A 14,725-nucleotide genomic window follows, 5' to 3' on the forward strand; every position below is an offset into this window, starting at 1 on the left:
GAGAAATCACTAATAGTGCAGCATCTGGGTTTGCTGAATTCTGAGACATTAAGCTAAGGGGCATCCACATATTACTAGCACCACATTCCTATCATCTGAATATGTCCCCAAGTGGCCTTATAAATATGTTGAATAAGAGAAATGACAAGGCAGCTTTGAATAACCTCACACAAAAGTCCTCCAGAATCACCCTTTGAAACCTCTCGGACACAGAAGAGTGGGGCTTGTGAGGGAAACTAGTGTAAAGCTACAATAAGCAGTTCTACATTGCATCTACCCCAAGATAGCTCCTCAACCCCTTGCAGTGCATTAACAGGCCTTATAAAGTGCTCAACGGTATGGGGGGAGGAGAGGAAGGAGGATAAAATCTGTCCCATGGCATGAAACCAACTACTTGTGTTCCTTTTTAAAACAGTTTCTAAAACTGTGGTTGGCATTCTCCAGAGCCAGTGGGGTAGCACACAGACCTCTTACTCTGTTCCAGTTGATCCTGTGGGATGATGGGGATATCTTCCATTCACAATTAGACAACTTTATGGCTCATGCTTCTCAACTAGTTTTACTTTTCCTTCTGTGTAAAAATGTTTGTTTATAAAGAGGGTGCACTTAATGTACACTTTCCTAATACCACACTTCCCCTGGTCAAATGCTGTGCTGGCTTTTCAGTGATGTCACTGTTTAATTTCTCTTTGCTTATTATTGGATAACTAGGAGAGAGCAAGTTAAAGCCAGCTAATGCACTTGTTCATCCTTTAAAATGGGAAGGAAAGCCTGAAATCATTTCTCATTGACCGTTGTATAAATATGACTGCTAATGTTCAATGAAATGACGGAGAGCGTAATTCAGCCCTGGTGTCAGAGCATAGATTGCAGTGCAAATTTCTGTGTGCAAATCACATTGTAAATGAGAAAAATCCTGGGTGACAAAAAAGAACATAGAGATCAAGGGTCACATTTTGAATCTCTGAACGTAGGAGTTCAGAAGGTGTTGGGTTTTTCCTAGCTGTGCTTTCTGATTGCAATGTCAACACAGAGTGAACAGAATAAGTATGTTAATTTGTGCCACTGCTGCCATTTTTTTCTTTTGCTCAGCCCTTTTTTATTATTATTTTTAATATTTTTCTGGCTTAACAGTAGGTGAAGTAGAGGAAGAAAAAAAAACTGTGCAACACTCACTGTCCGTAGATGGCACCTCAGAATAGTTGTGCGTCGTGAACCCTTTGGGAATCTTTCATGGCTGTTTTAATGATATTACAGTGGTAAAGAGTTAACATTAATCTAAAATAGAGGGTTAGCCCTTTATACCTCTGTTAATTTGTGTCTAATAAGCATGTCTGAACTAGGTAAAATTATCTGTGCAAAGAAACAAAAGCATAAACGGAGAAAGGCTATGAGAAAGAAGGTTCACCGGCAGGTCAGAACATGCAGGGCTTGGGACTAGGATCAGCTGCCAGACTCTGAGATTGGAAGATTCTGGACACAGACTAACAATCAAAGGGGGACTAAAGAGAGTCTTCAGAAGCTGGAAATTGGAGCAGCATGGTCTGTGTAGTTTCTTGATTTGACTTCAGGGAATTTGGAGTTGATCCTTTCCCGAGACTCCGAGACTAGAACTGTCAATATTGTTTATATATCAGTCTGGAAGTTTATATCATCTGCAGATGACCTGGTGCACTTCAAGAGAAAATAGGCAGCTCTGCAACTGATCATAATGGCCATTTTTGCCTTTATAATCCACAAACTGTGTATCTTTAACTGGTTATTTTTCTTTTCAGTTACTCTCCACTTACTATGGTTGACATTCAAAGTGCAACACTCTCTGTGGATATTTGGTGTTGCTAAGAAAGAATGTGTGTGTATTTTCGGAAAATCTTAAACCTATGAGCCATAGTTAAAAATTACTGGAAGTCGATTACAGAAGCAATTGAACAGATTTACAGTATTGCCACTAGAGACTGAAATAAGCATTTGGGAAGATGCAAGAACATTAGAAACCGATAGCAATTTTCTTATTTCCAGTCTTTCACTGCCAATACAGTACGAAGAAAAGGGAGAAGGTTTCCCCTTGCAATCGCTTACACAGATTTTTCATTAACTGTTATACAGAAATTTATGAATGGAGATGAATTAATATATATTTGCACCATGATTGGAAACACTGGCCTTGATTCTGCAGAGCACTTCAGCGTGTGCTCACATTTAAGTGTGTGCCTATGGGCTCTGCTGAATCACGACCATTGTTAGATTCTCATAATACAAAAGGCTTGCTGTATCTCTAACTATTATTACAACTTCTTTATTGCAAGATTCTAGGGAGTTTTTCAATGTAGCTATTCCTTTAATGAGAGAGAAAGAGAGAGCCTGGGAAACAAAGACTAGCAAGGACAATGAAGTTAGTATAGATTTTTGTGGCCAGATTTTATTTAATAAAACTTTTGAACGAAATAAGCAGCTGGTGTAGATTGGTGTAGTTCTTTTGTCTTCAATGGAGCTACACTGATTTCCACCAGCTGAAGATCTGGCTCTAAACTTTTTCCCCTCAGTATTGCTGTTTCACCCAGCTTGAAGTGGCAAATGAAAGCAATTGTAAGCATATAGTTTCATTGTTGATTCTCTAAAAATGCCCTCCACTATGCAGGTCTGCCCGAGGAGAGGATCATAGTGTTTCCTTATAACCCACCTCTCCATGGAGACATGGATTTTCTTCCCTTACCAGTGGGCTTGAATCCCAAAGGTTATCTATGGGTTACCTTACCTTTTCACAACTCATGGGGGGGAGGGAGCGAGAGGAGATTATATTGTCCTGCCTGGTCAGAAGGCATTCTGCTCTTGTCCATTTCTGTCACTCATTTCTGCCTGTTTGATATATGTTTTTTTTCTTTTCATTTCCTCTAATGTGAGGCAATCTGGTTTTGATTTGTATGGGAAAACAGTGCTTTTAATAGTGCTGGGCTTCCCATTGGTTTGGGGTCAGGAAAGAATTTTTCCTCATTGCAGGCTGATGACCATAGTGTGTTGGGGGTTATTTTCAGCTTGTTCTAGGCTCTGTAGGGCCATTGGCCAGTGAAGTAGAATGATTTGGGGATGTTCATATATTTGATGATACGCCAGTCAAGTGTTGTCTCATTTTGGACCAGCTTTAATTTGGCATGAGCCCACCAGAGTGCGGGTGTATTATCATGGCCTTTATTTATTCCAACCTAAAGAACAGGTCTGAGAGGCAGTGAGGCCACATTATATTAGCAGTGGTTGGATCATACGAGGGATGTAGTCTTTGGGGACAGCATTTGCTTTAACATTGATCATACATTCATCTTGTAAGGACCCAGTTCCTTGAATGCAGAGGTGAAGTATGGACTGAATCCCACAGATGTGGTACATAACGGGATCTCAGCCATATGAGACATATGACCACAGCATGAAAGAAAGGTACTGGATTGGACTAGTTCTCCTGCCAGGTAGGGAGAAATGGGAAGTTTTGGTTATATACAGATTTAGATGTTTACGTAATACATTAACAAAAGTTGTGGCCATTTATTTAAACAATGTACATATTAGTTGTGTGGTCTTTATGGCTGTTCACGATCCTTGTATCTTTTGCTGAAATGCTATTTTTGTAGTTTTCTGCACTTGCCAAGTAAAGATTCTGATCTTAAACTCCCAGATACCCAGAACTAAATAAGGAGGTTATTTGACTGAATGCATGGAAAAGACATGAAATAAGTATGCAATTAAATTCTGTCCCCATCTCTTATGAATATTACGGGTCTTTATCATTTCTGCTAGTTACAGTAGTGACAGCTACAAAAAAGAACATTTTGTTTCTCATGAAAAGAAATTTGTAGAAGACTGCTGTGTAGGAAAGTGGTTTTTGTTTTGTTTTGCTTTCTAATTTCTTTGGGGAATAAGAGACAATTTGTGCTCATTTTAGCTGTCACTGAGTATAGAAGGTTTTTATTTTTGTGGATCCATCCAGGATTAGAATTCTGACAATTTGTCTGTTTTGATTACATAACCTACATAATAAAGACGAGGAATTGGGAGTTTGCCTGTATTACAGCATTCTTTAATATAAAAGCCATACAAGTTTTACAAATTGAAAAGATTGACTTGGAGAATTAAGTGGCCTCGGAAGGTTCTTTTAACATGACAATTGGAATGAGTATAAAAAGAACTTTTAGACAATGGAAGTAGAAATGTGCAGCCTTCCTTTGCCACGCCTATTACCCTCTCATACCAACTGGAGAACCCAAATACATGGATTGCTTTCAAATCACTCTTAGAAGAAGAAGGGATTTCCAAGAATGATGTCCCAGTTCTGGCCAGTGATTTATTCTCATTCCCAGAAGTATGAATTAGCTGATATTCCAAGTCCCATGAATACCTTCATTTCTTCAGACAGGCAGGCTGCATATCTCTACTTGACTTTTAAAAAAAAATAGTTAAAAACTGAAAACAGTGAAAAGAGTCGACTAGTGTACAATACAGAATCAGTGAAGAATGTTGAAATTTTTAGTTTTTATATCTATACGTGGATTAATATATAAGGCTAAATCATAATTACCTCACTCTCACAAGTAGGCCCAGTGAAGACAATGAGACTGCTCATGTGATTAAGGTGTGCTGGATTCGCCCCAAATAATGGTAGTCATCATGATCCAAAAGTAGTGAAGAACAGGAATATATGACAAATGTCTTGTACTGCAAATTATTTATTTTTTTAGGCCAACAAAACTCTTATTTGCTAACCTTGACTAGAATTGCTCAGGTAGATTTGTAAACACTTGGAAAAGGAAATATGTATACAATATGAGTTTGTTTTATTTTTTTTTTTTTACCAAAATAATGACATTAGCAACAATTTATATTGCCTTTGCTAAATAGATACATTCAGAATTAGGCTTTACACATGTTTTAGCAGATATTTTTAAACCTCCAGGGCTTGATTTAAGTTTAAAGGGGCTAACTGTGCCCAAGAATAAAAAATAGAGTCTCATCTCCTTTTTACTCTACCAATTTCCATGAGTGGCTATAAAAACAAAAAACCAAAAAAACCCAACAACCCTCAATCATTATCATTTGTTTTTAATATCAAAAGATTTGACAAATATGTACCCCGAATCTCATATACAATGGAATGTGAAAACCTGTAGTGTTCAACTAACTGAAAGATACCACAGAAAGCATTCTGGCAAAATGAAGGCTGAAATAAGTCTAAATAGAGTACCGCTGGCAATTCTTTTGGTGGTGTGTTTTGTCTTATACACTTATACAGAATCACTTATTTTACATCAATGGGTGATATCCACTCAGTGAAGTTTCCAGTATTTGGCTTCAATTGTTAACAATTTTTAAACAGGCTTATGACAACAGGTATTTGTAGCTGAAATACAACTGAGCCCCATTTCTATGGCTCTATTTGTAATTTCCAAGCTGTATTGCCGAACGTTCATAGACACATCGGAAAGTAGATGGCTGGATTTCCCAGTATTGTACAGGGTTGCTGAAAAGACTCACACCTGAATAGGAAGCCTTTTTGGTGTTGTATCCAGGAGGGCAAAAGTCGCTGGGGCCAACAGAAGCAATTTTATTGTTATGAAGGTAGACTACCTGAAATATATACAATTGTATAAGTGAGAAATCAGACTAATCTGGCGAAGTGCGTAACTAATCTGGATATCTCAGAACATCAGTAAACATTGTACAGTACATCACAGCATAGTAATCTACCTGCTCCTCTAAATACATTCTCATTTGATACTTTATGCTCATTTTCCTGAGCTACTAAAAATGTAACTGAATTTTGCCATGGCTAATAACTAGGGATCCTAGTTTTCTGTGATTAAAAAAAATAATCTCTGATTAAAAAAACATAAAAAGACACCTTTTTCCACATTTAAAATGAAATGCTGAACTTTAGTTTCCCTAGATACAATCTTTATTGAACACAATGTTTTATTGATACAGTGGAACCCCCTTTATCTGAACTAATTGGGACTGGGGCCAGATCAAGTAATCAAAAATCTGGATAATCTGGAGAGCTTCAGCCCTGCCACACGGGGCTGACAGCCTGATCCCTGCCGCCCAGGGTTGACAGCCCCTCTTCAGTTAATACAGAGTGCTGCATAATGGAGGCTCGGATAAATGGGATTCTACTATATATGTTTTTATTTTTTCACAAAATGTAAAAACTAAAGATTCTCTGTAAAAATGCAAATTCCGCACTTTTCCCACATTTTTCCGTGGCAAATGGATTTGTAGGATCCTTGCTAATAACTTGGTCAAATAAAGCTGTGTCACTTCTAATCTAAGGGCCCAATTAGAAAGATACTTAAGCACATGCCATACTTCAAGCAAGTATTTGGGACAGCTCATGTGCTTAAAGTTAGGCTTGTGCTTAAGTATCTAGCTGAATAAGAGACTACAACCTAAAAACTAAAGCAAAACTATAGCACTGTGATATAATCATTATTGATGGTAGACATTTTTCAATCATAATAATTCCTTTGGCCAACATATTTGTTACAAAAGTGGATAGGCACAGACAAGGAAAGAGAGAGTGTGTTTTTTTTTTAAAGTGAATATGGACTGTTTTCTATTTGGTCTTTTGCTTCAATATAGGGAATATCATCAATATTGTGATCATTTTAACTCCTTGCCAAGAGCAACTATAAAGATTTTAAGGCTGACTACAGCCTGGGCACTATTTTTCCACCAATGATTGCAATGTATAATTCCATTATTTATGACAGGTGAGGGTTACCAGATAGCAATTGTGAAAAAATGGGACAGGGTGGGCGGTAATAGGTGCCAATATAAGAAAAAAATCCCCAAAATCGTGACTGTCCTTTTAAAAACGGGACATCTGGTCACCCTATGACAGATGCTATATGCTTTAGTCAAGCTTGATGATATTTTTCTCTTGTACAAGATACACATAGATGGGGTTCAGAATGATAACTCACTTGGATATGGAGGAACAAAATACCTGAGGTTGTTAGTTTGGTATCTGTATTTTTATTAGCATTATTTTAAGAATTGAGTTATTTTCTGAGTGGTAAAGCAACTATGATATAGGTCATCCCAAATAAGTGAGCAAAGAGCAGCGAAATGTGCATGATAAATTTATCATCAAATTTATTATCTCCATTGCACACATTTATGGGTCTGTGGACCTCCGCCCTAAGGGGACTATGTACCTCCATGTCCATATACTCAAAATTAGAATTGATATGTCAATCCTCTAATATGCTACACTTTCTTTTACATACCAACATACATTCAATGGTGTAGTCCAGTGGTTCTAAAACTGTGGGGGTCGCCAGGGCTGTCTTAGACTTGCTGGGGCCCAGGGCTGAAGCTCGAGTCCCACTGCTAAAGCCCAAGGGCTTCAGTCCAGTGCAGTGGGTCTCAGGTTACAGGCCCCCTGCCTGGGGCTGAAGCTCTTGGAATTTGGTTTTGGCCTGTGGACCTGGGACAGTGAGGCTTAGGCTTTGGCCCCTGCACCCAGGGCGGCCGGGCTCAGTCGGGTTCAGGCTTCAGTCCCCATTCCTGGGATTGTGTGGTAATTTTTGTTGTCAGAAGGGGGTCACTGTGCAATGAAGTTTGAGAACCCCTGGTGTAGTCAATTACTAACAAACAGTGGATATGAGGCTTGCCTCAAGTCACAGTTTGGGGGCACAAATGAAAAAGATAGGACGTCCAGTACTGTGTATTGTTCAAAGATCAATAGTAGTGGACCTGTTTTTCAGTCCCTTTCAATTATTGCACATTTGAGTCCATAAGATATACTTTACCTGGATGTATTTGTGGTCAGCCAGCCCACCAGGTACTTTGACAAGTTCATTGTTATCCAAGTGGAGTTCTTTCAGGTGAGGTACACTGGCAAGAGAGCCATTATCAACAGCACTGATATTGTTGAAACTGAGACCCAGTCTGCAAGAGGAAATGACACTGAGTAAACATTAGCAAAACAACACATTTTCACAGGTGGTTGCCATTGCAGTTCTTGACAAAGTATGTGGTTTTTCACATTTATCACATAATGGGGCAGGATGGCCTTATGGATTGCTAATGGGATACAGAATCACAAAGCCACAATGCATTTGGATGAGCAGGAAATTCTATGACTTGAGCTACCAGAATTATCATTGCATAATTCAATTTGTTTCCACTTCACCTTGTATTGCTGAGTTACTTGCTTACTATTGCTACAGCATGTATTTGTGTATACACTCACATCTATAGTAGGTACCAGGCTATCAAAACTGATTTCCTAAAATTCACCTTATGATCTTCTTTCATGACAGGTGGAATATTGAGGCTCCAGACTATAAATTTCTCTTTCTATTTACGTGACCCCATTACAGTGTATCTGAGCATTTCACAAACATGCATCAGTTTATCCTGACAGCATCCCTGGGAGATACGGATGTATTTATGTCCATTTTACAGATGGGGAACTAAGGCATAGAAAGATTTAATGACCTGCCCAGCAAAACCCAGTAATTGTGTCAGAGCTAGGAAATGAACCCAGAGCTCCTGAGTTGCAGCCCAGGGCTGTTAACCATCCTTCCTTTTAATAGTATGCACATTCTGGATTTATTAGCACAATTTGTGTCCAGACTGGAAAATCTGGTCCTATGTGTATTTGCATATTGTTGCCCTTCAGGTCTGAAATCACTAAAATTCATGAGTTTCCTTCTCTAAAGGATCTGGTAATTCAAGTTAAAATAGTCTGTTCTTCAGCAAGAATGCTATCCTGTAAAATAATCTTTTATAATATACCTAGTAGGGAGGAGCCTGCTTTATCCTTTAACCTAAAGCATTGCTTTTCAATTTTCAGGAAAATATATTTGTTGTGGGACTTCTTAACTATACAACTCCAAGAAACAGCCCAAGAATTTTATAGATGTAAATCAGAACCTCTAACAACAGTAGAACTTACTATAGATGAAAACTACTAGAGAATGATGGTTTCACAACAATCTGCTATGGTAATGCTGTATAGTTTATACCAGGTACAGAAGCCAGATTCTGGACCTAATATGTAACCACACAACACAACTGAACACATCTGATTAGGCTTTACAACCATAAAGAACTTCCCAGAACTGATGCCAGTCAAGAGTAGAACCCCTTGTGCAGAGTGTCTTTAATAAAATAAACATGCAAAGAAAGAGTAATGCTAACATCTAGTACAACTCACTATATTTAAACTACAAACAAAACTAGTATAATTCTACAAAACTATTAAAGGTCTGACAAAGGCCTATTGAAGCTTCCTACTGACATCAGTGGGCTTTGGATTAAGCCCTAAATAACTGATATAACAGTAACATTACTTCTACAAGAATCAACCTTAATGTAGGTCAAAAGATCCCTTACCTTTACTAGAAACTTGGTATGTGTCAAATCCTAAGAACTTCACTTAAGTTCTTACTTAAACAAAGTTCCCAATAATTACAGTGCATAAAAACTAAGTAAAGCCTTCAGGATTTCATTTCATGTAATTAGCTTGGCCTGAAGAGCAAATAACGTATTGGAATTGTTTAGAAAACTTTGGCAATGTGTATCACACAGGATGTTTGGGGTTGTGTCAAAAATATGGTCATTTTGGCAAAATGTTGTATAAAATCTTAATGAACACATATCTAAAACATAATTTGGATACAAATACAAGTTTCTAAGCAGACGTGTCTAAGATAAAGAGCATTCCATGGGAACAGCAGAATTGGCTTTTATTTTTGTATACTGACAAAGATGAAAAAGTGTCATACAATAGTTTTAGTGTTAGAACAGAGTATGGTTTTCATCTTCTTTCTTTTTTTTCTGTAGGGATAGAAGGGGAGGAAGTTGGGTAATGGTTCTTAATATAATAGCTTTTTATATTTGTAAATGTTTTACAGATGTTTTAGTTGTATTAGTCTCATCACTGAATAACTTGTGAAGACTAAGAAAGAAACAATATATAAAAATAGAAATGAACATTTATATTGTAATCCAAAAGGATGTGTTCAGCTTCTTTAGTCTCTAACCCAGGGGTGGCCAACCTGAGCCTGAGAAGGAGCCAGAATTTACCAATGTACATTGGCAAAGAGCCACAGTAATACATCAGCAGCCACCCATCAGCTACACCCCTCCCTGCTCCCAGCGCCTCCCGCCCACTGGCAGCCCCGCCCATCAGCGCCTCCCCACACCTCCTGATCAGCTGTTTCGTGGCATGCAGGAAGTTTGGGGGGGAGAGGGAGGTGCGAGGGCACTGCAGGCTCAGGGGAAGGGGTAGGAAGGGGTAGAGTGGGGGCAGGGCCTGTGGCAGAGCCAAGGGGTTGAGCAGTGAGCACCCCCCAGCACATTGCAAAGTTGGCGCCTGTAGCTTCAGCCCCGGAGTTGGTCCCTATACAAGATGCTGCATATTAACTTCTGAAGAGCCGCAAGTGGCTCTGGAGCCACAGGTTGGCCATCCCTGCTCTAACCCCTCTGCTAGCTCTTTCCCATGTTGCTGTCATATGGATTACACAAACACCACAAATCTGAAAATTAGCATTTAGGCCCAGATACAACTTCCACTGTATGCAATGGGAGACTTCTCATTGACTTTTAATGGGAGATAGCCCTTAGTACAGTCATGTACCTAATGCATGCACTCTCCTGTGGAACTCCATACTATATACGATCTACAGAATCATTTGTCAAGTTAGAGGGGTTTTTTTGCTGTAGCTTTGTGTGAACTGTGTTTTAGGAGACTTAAAAGTAAACTTTAAAAAAAAACTGTGGTTCTGCTAGTGGTCAAGGATTCACCACAGTGTAAACAGTAGAACTAGGAAGAGTCATCATGCTGAACAGTTGCCATACTAAAATGTCCTAACACAAATATACACTGAACTGGCCTGTGTCTGAAATGTTAACTGCAGCTTAAGGAAGCTATTAAATTGTTTAACCATGACATGTTCCAGCAGAAGCGAAGTCAAATTCTAGCCTAACTGGGTGGCTACAATAAAGTACCTACATTTTTATTTAGGCACTTAAATGAAAGTAGCTCAATTTTTCTGGTTGTTTTTTTGGCTCTTGTATTTTATTCAACACACCCGTGGGGATGCTGTTCCAATGGCCCTAGCTTTCCCTCCTCTTTCTTCAGCCTTCTTCTCTCTGCCCCATCCCCACTAATCTAATCCATGATTAATCTAAATTTAAAACCAGGTTGATTGAGCCTCACGGTTTGATAATCCTGCAGCATGCTATAGTGTAGTATGAACTTGGCACAACCCTCTTCCCAAGCCAATAGATTTAATCTAGAGCCCCAGAAAAAAACTGAGTGTCTTTCTAAAGACCTCTGCCCTCTACAAGAGCTCCTGCAGTCTGATTAAAGAAGTAGAGGTGGCCTCTTCACCACTTCTTTCATTGGCCAAAGCCATAATCATACTCATCGGAAGTGAACAGGTGAAAAGGAAGTAAAACGGTAGTTCTTCAGAATGAGGAATTTGGAATGTGTAGTTCCTCTTCTGGACCAGATTTGGTTGGAAATATTTGGATAGCTCAACAGTGGTGGGGAAGAAAGGGGAATGCCAGGACCCATACTACAAAGTAAAATATTAGGATTTTTGTTTTGGTGGTTTTGGAAGGTTTTTTTTTCCCATCATTTCTATGAAGGTTGTTACACAAACCACTAACTTTAGACTAAATGGTTGCAGTTAAAAGTATTGCTTCCTGGTCCTTAATTCATAAGTAGTTTTATTTTTCTCACATGCTTACAAAAAATTCAGGAGCCTTGCAATAAGGCATCAGAATTTTGTGTATGGCTCTCTGGGTGAAGGTGTATCTGTGATAACACACGGTGACAAAATGAGACGTACAGCAGAGGACTGAACATTTTCATTACTGAAATGTTCTGTTTGGATTTTACAAGCCCCCAAAAGCTTTTCCAAGAGACTGATTCCAAGAAAGAATAAAGGGACTATCCACATTTAAAATATCGAAGAAACTTCATTTGAACCAGTTATATTTACTTCAGTACATTTAATTCCAAGCCAAATTAATGTATATAGAGAGGCAAATTCAGCTCCTGTTAGCTTCTAGTACATTTTCCAACTGTCTCTCTTCTCTGCCTGCATTCAGTCAATCAGATGAATGATAGACATATAAGTTATCTCAATGACAAAAAAGGCCTGATAAATTAAATATGTGCCTTCATAAAGCAATATAAAGTATCATAATCTTATAACTTCCAAAGCCCCAGTTTGATAAGTAACACATTACTGGGCCCATATTACTCTCTGATGGGATGGTTAATGAGAGGTAACCCATGGATAATTCTACTGGTTTATTAGCATCCTTGACTGAAGTAATAGACATCACCCTACATTTTCCTGCCTCTAAAGGAACCCCAAAATACCATTATTCAAAAGAAAAAAAGCCCACCTTCCTGCACAGAGTATGATTCTTTTGCATTGTGCTGTTGACCCAGAGCAGTGCAAGATTTACCTCACAAACCCCCTAGTCTGCTTGACTCTCATGGCTTTGTATAGTCATTTACAGTGTAAAGTGAGTGAAGAGTTGGCGTAAAGTGTTACCAAACCATAAGTGCAGCATTTTACACCTACTTTGCATGCAGTCTGTACTGATGTATATGAGTACACAATGCGGTGAGAATCATATGCACAACGCTTATTCAAAATATTGCACATGATATTTTCAATCAGTTCACTGAGTCATTGTCCTGACATGTATTTTGCCACATCTACCTACTGTCAGGTTCTTCTTACACCTTCCTCTGAAGCATCTGCTGCTGGCCACTGTCAAAGACAGGATACTGGCCTAGATAGACAATGGATTTGATCCAGTACGGTAATTCCTATGTTCCTATCTATTTCTCTCATCCTACATTGATGTACAGGTGTAAGTGCTTTGCTGAATTGTAGCAGTAGTCCTTAGTGGACAGTTTTGCACAGCATATCACAAACACTGGCATTCCTAAATTTCCAAATTTTCCTTTTTTTTAATCCTCAAAATTTGAGAGCATTTTCCAAAACAGGTTTTTGCTAGGTCTGTTCAACATTCATTCCAGGGTAACAATATTTTTGCCTGGTAAATTCCTTAGATTTCAAAAAAGTTGTTTGAATTACTCAGTGGCAAAGTACCTGTGTTCTCATTAAGCCTCATCTACACGGTGGGTAATATACACTATGACAGTGTAATTTCTAAAGTTCACTAACATGTTCCACATTAATTGGCCCATGTAGACCTTGCTGGTGCGTACTAATGGTTCCCTATTGCGCTCTGACTTAGTACTCTTTCAAACAGCACTAAGTTAAAGTGTACTAGCGAACTTTGAGTGCGCACCAGCGGGGTCCATATGGGCCAATTAACACACAACACATTAGTGTGCTTTAGAAATCTCACTCCCTTAATGGGCATTGCCACACCATGTAGACAAGCTCTAACTTTTCTGCTAAATGGCACATCTCAAGCTCAAACATTATCACCCTTCTTAACTACAGAGTGATTTCTTCCTATTGTGTGCATTGTAGCTATTGTTTTTACATAATACTTGTAAGTTATGTGAAAACGTTATTACTTAGCCAAGTTGGCGAGTCCAGATAGACTTTCAGAATCAATTTTGGTGATCTTGTTGCTGTCAAGATGAAGCTCCGTAAGGGATGGAGGAAGGCCTGAAATAGAAGGTGTCCCAAAAAAGTTTTCAGTATAACTCGAACATAAAAATGGGCCTGATTCTCAATTCTATTATGTGTCTTTTATATTGCTAGAGTGGTGTGAAAGGGCCTTAGCATAACTGAGGCCCAGTAATTTTGGAGCATGGATACATCAGAGAAGAATCAGGAATCTTGCAACTTGCACTTTGTGAAAGTTTTTCTTTAATGTTTAAAACAAATACTTTTCAATGACAAGAACTTGAAAACAGGATTTTCAAATACATTTCACTCAAAGTGAACTGCTAACCCTGTGCTGGGGACCAGCATTCACCAACTAAATCCCACATAAATCTTCAAAACAGCAAAAGGGGACTCTGCACAGAGGTGAATTTCAGCCTGCACACATTTACACATGCAGGTGTTAAATTTGGACCCAGATGTCTTTGAGAGTTAACAACAGGGGCAAAAGAATTAATTTAAAAATGAAAAATATTGTTTTTCTTTTTACTTTTATATAGAGCATATTTAAATATGAATTTTAGTCTGCAAATCCCATTTATTACAGAAAAACACCCATGACACAATATTTTGACTATCTGAGGCAGTATGTACACAAGAACAGCCATAACAGAAAGCGAGGGGGAGAATAATACTAAATTAAAAACTTCTGGTATTAACTTTCTGAAATTGTGTGCATTTTTGCAACAGTTTACTGGGCAAAACGTTAATATAGCTACCATCATTTCCTGCAGTTTGGAGCCATTTTGTATATTTTTTAATCCTTTTTGCATAGGTTACATTAGAGATCTTTTACTATAATATACAATGAATTATTCAAAAAATTGTAAACTTTTCCATTTTGCAGATGAATGTTTCTTTGACCCTGAAGATCACACTCACTCACAATCACGGGGCCTGATTCTCATCTCATTTACAGTGGTTTTACACCAATCTAATGCCACTGAGTTCAATGGGGTTACTCCTGATTTACACCAGTGTAATTTCAATCAGAATCAGGCCCACAAACATTTCTCCCACATTCTCTCTCAGCTGGAAGAAAGCCAAAATAAACTGGT

The 14,725-nt window shown here is 38.5% G+C and overlaps 1 protein-coding gene across 1 annotated transcript in view; it reads right to left on the reverse strand.

The window, feature by feature from the left end:
- Positions 1 to 4,044: 4,044 nt before the first annotated feature.
- Positions 4,045 to 14,725, reverse strand: part of DCN (decorin) — a 50,687-nt gene continuing 40,006 nt past the window's right edge. Inside the window, exons 6-8 of the mRNA XM_054027914.1 lie at positions 13,574 to 13,667; positions 7,797 to 7,935; positions 4,045 to 5,610 (exon numbers count right to left, since the gene is read on the reverse strand). Of these exons, the coding sequence (XP_053883889.1) occupies positions 5,416 to 5,610; positions 7,797 to 7,935; positions 13,574 to 13,667 (428 nt within the window). The 3' untranslated portion in view covers positions 4,045 to 5,415. The remainder of the gene's footprint in view (positions 5,611 to 7,796; positions 7,936 to 13,573; positions 13,668 to 14,725) is intronic.

The sequence above is a fragment of the Malaclemys terrapin genome, chromosome 1, assembly GCF_027887155.1.
Source record: "Malaclemys terrapin pileata isolate rMalTer1 chromosome 1, rMalTer1.hap1, whole genome shotgun sequence".
Lineage (NCBI taxonomy): Eukaryota > Metazoa > Chordata > Testudines > Emydidae > Malaclemys > Malaclemys terrapin.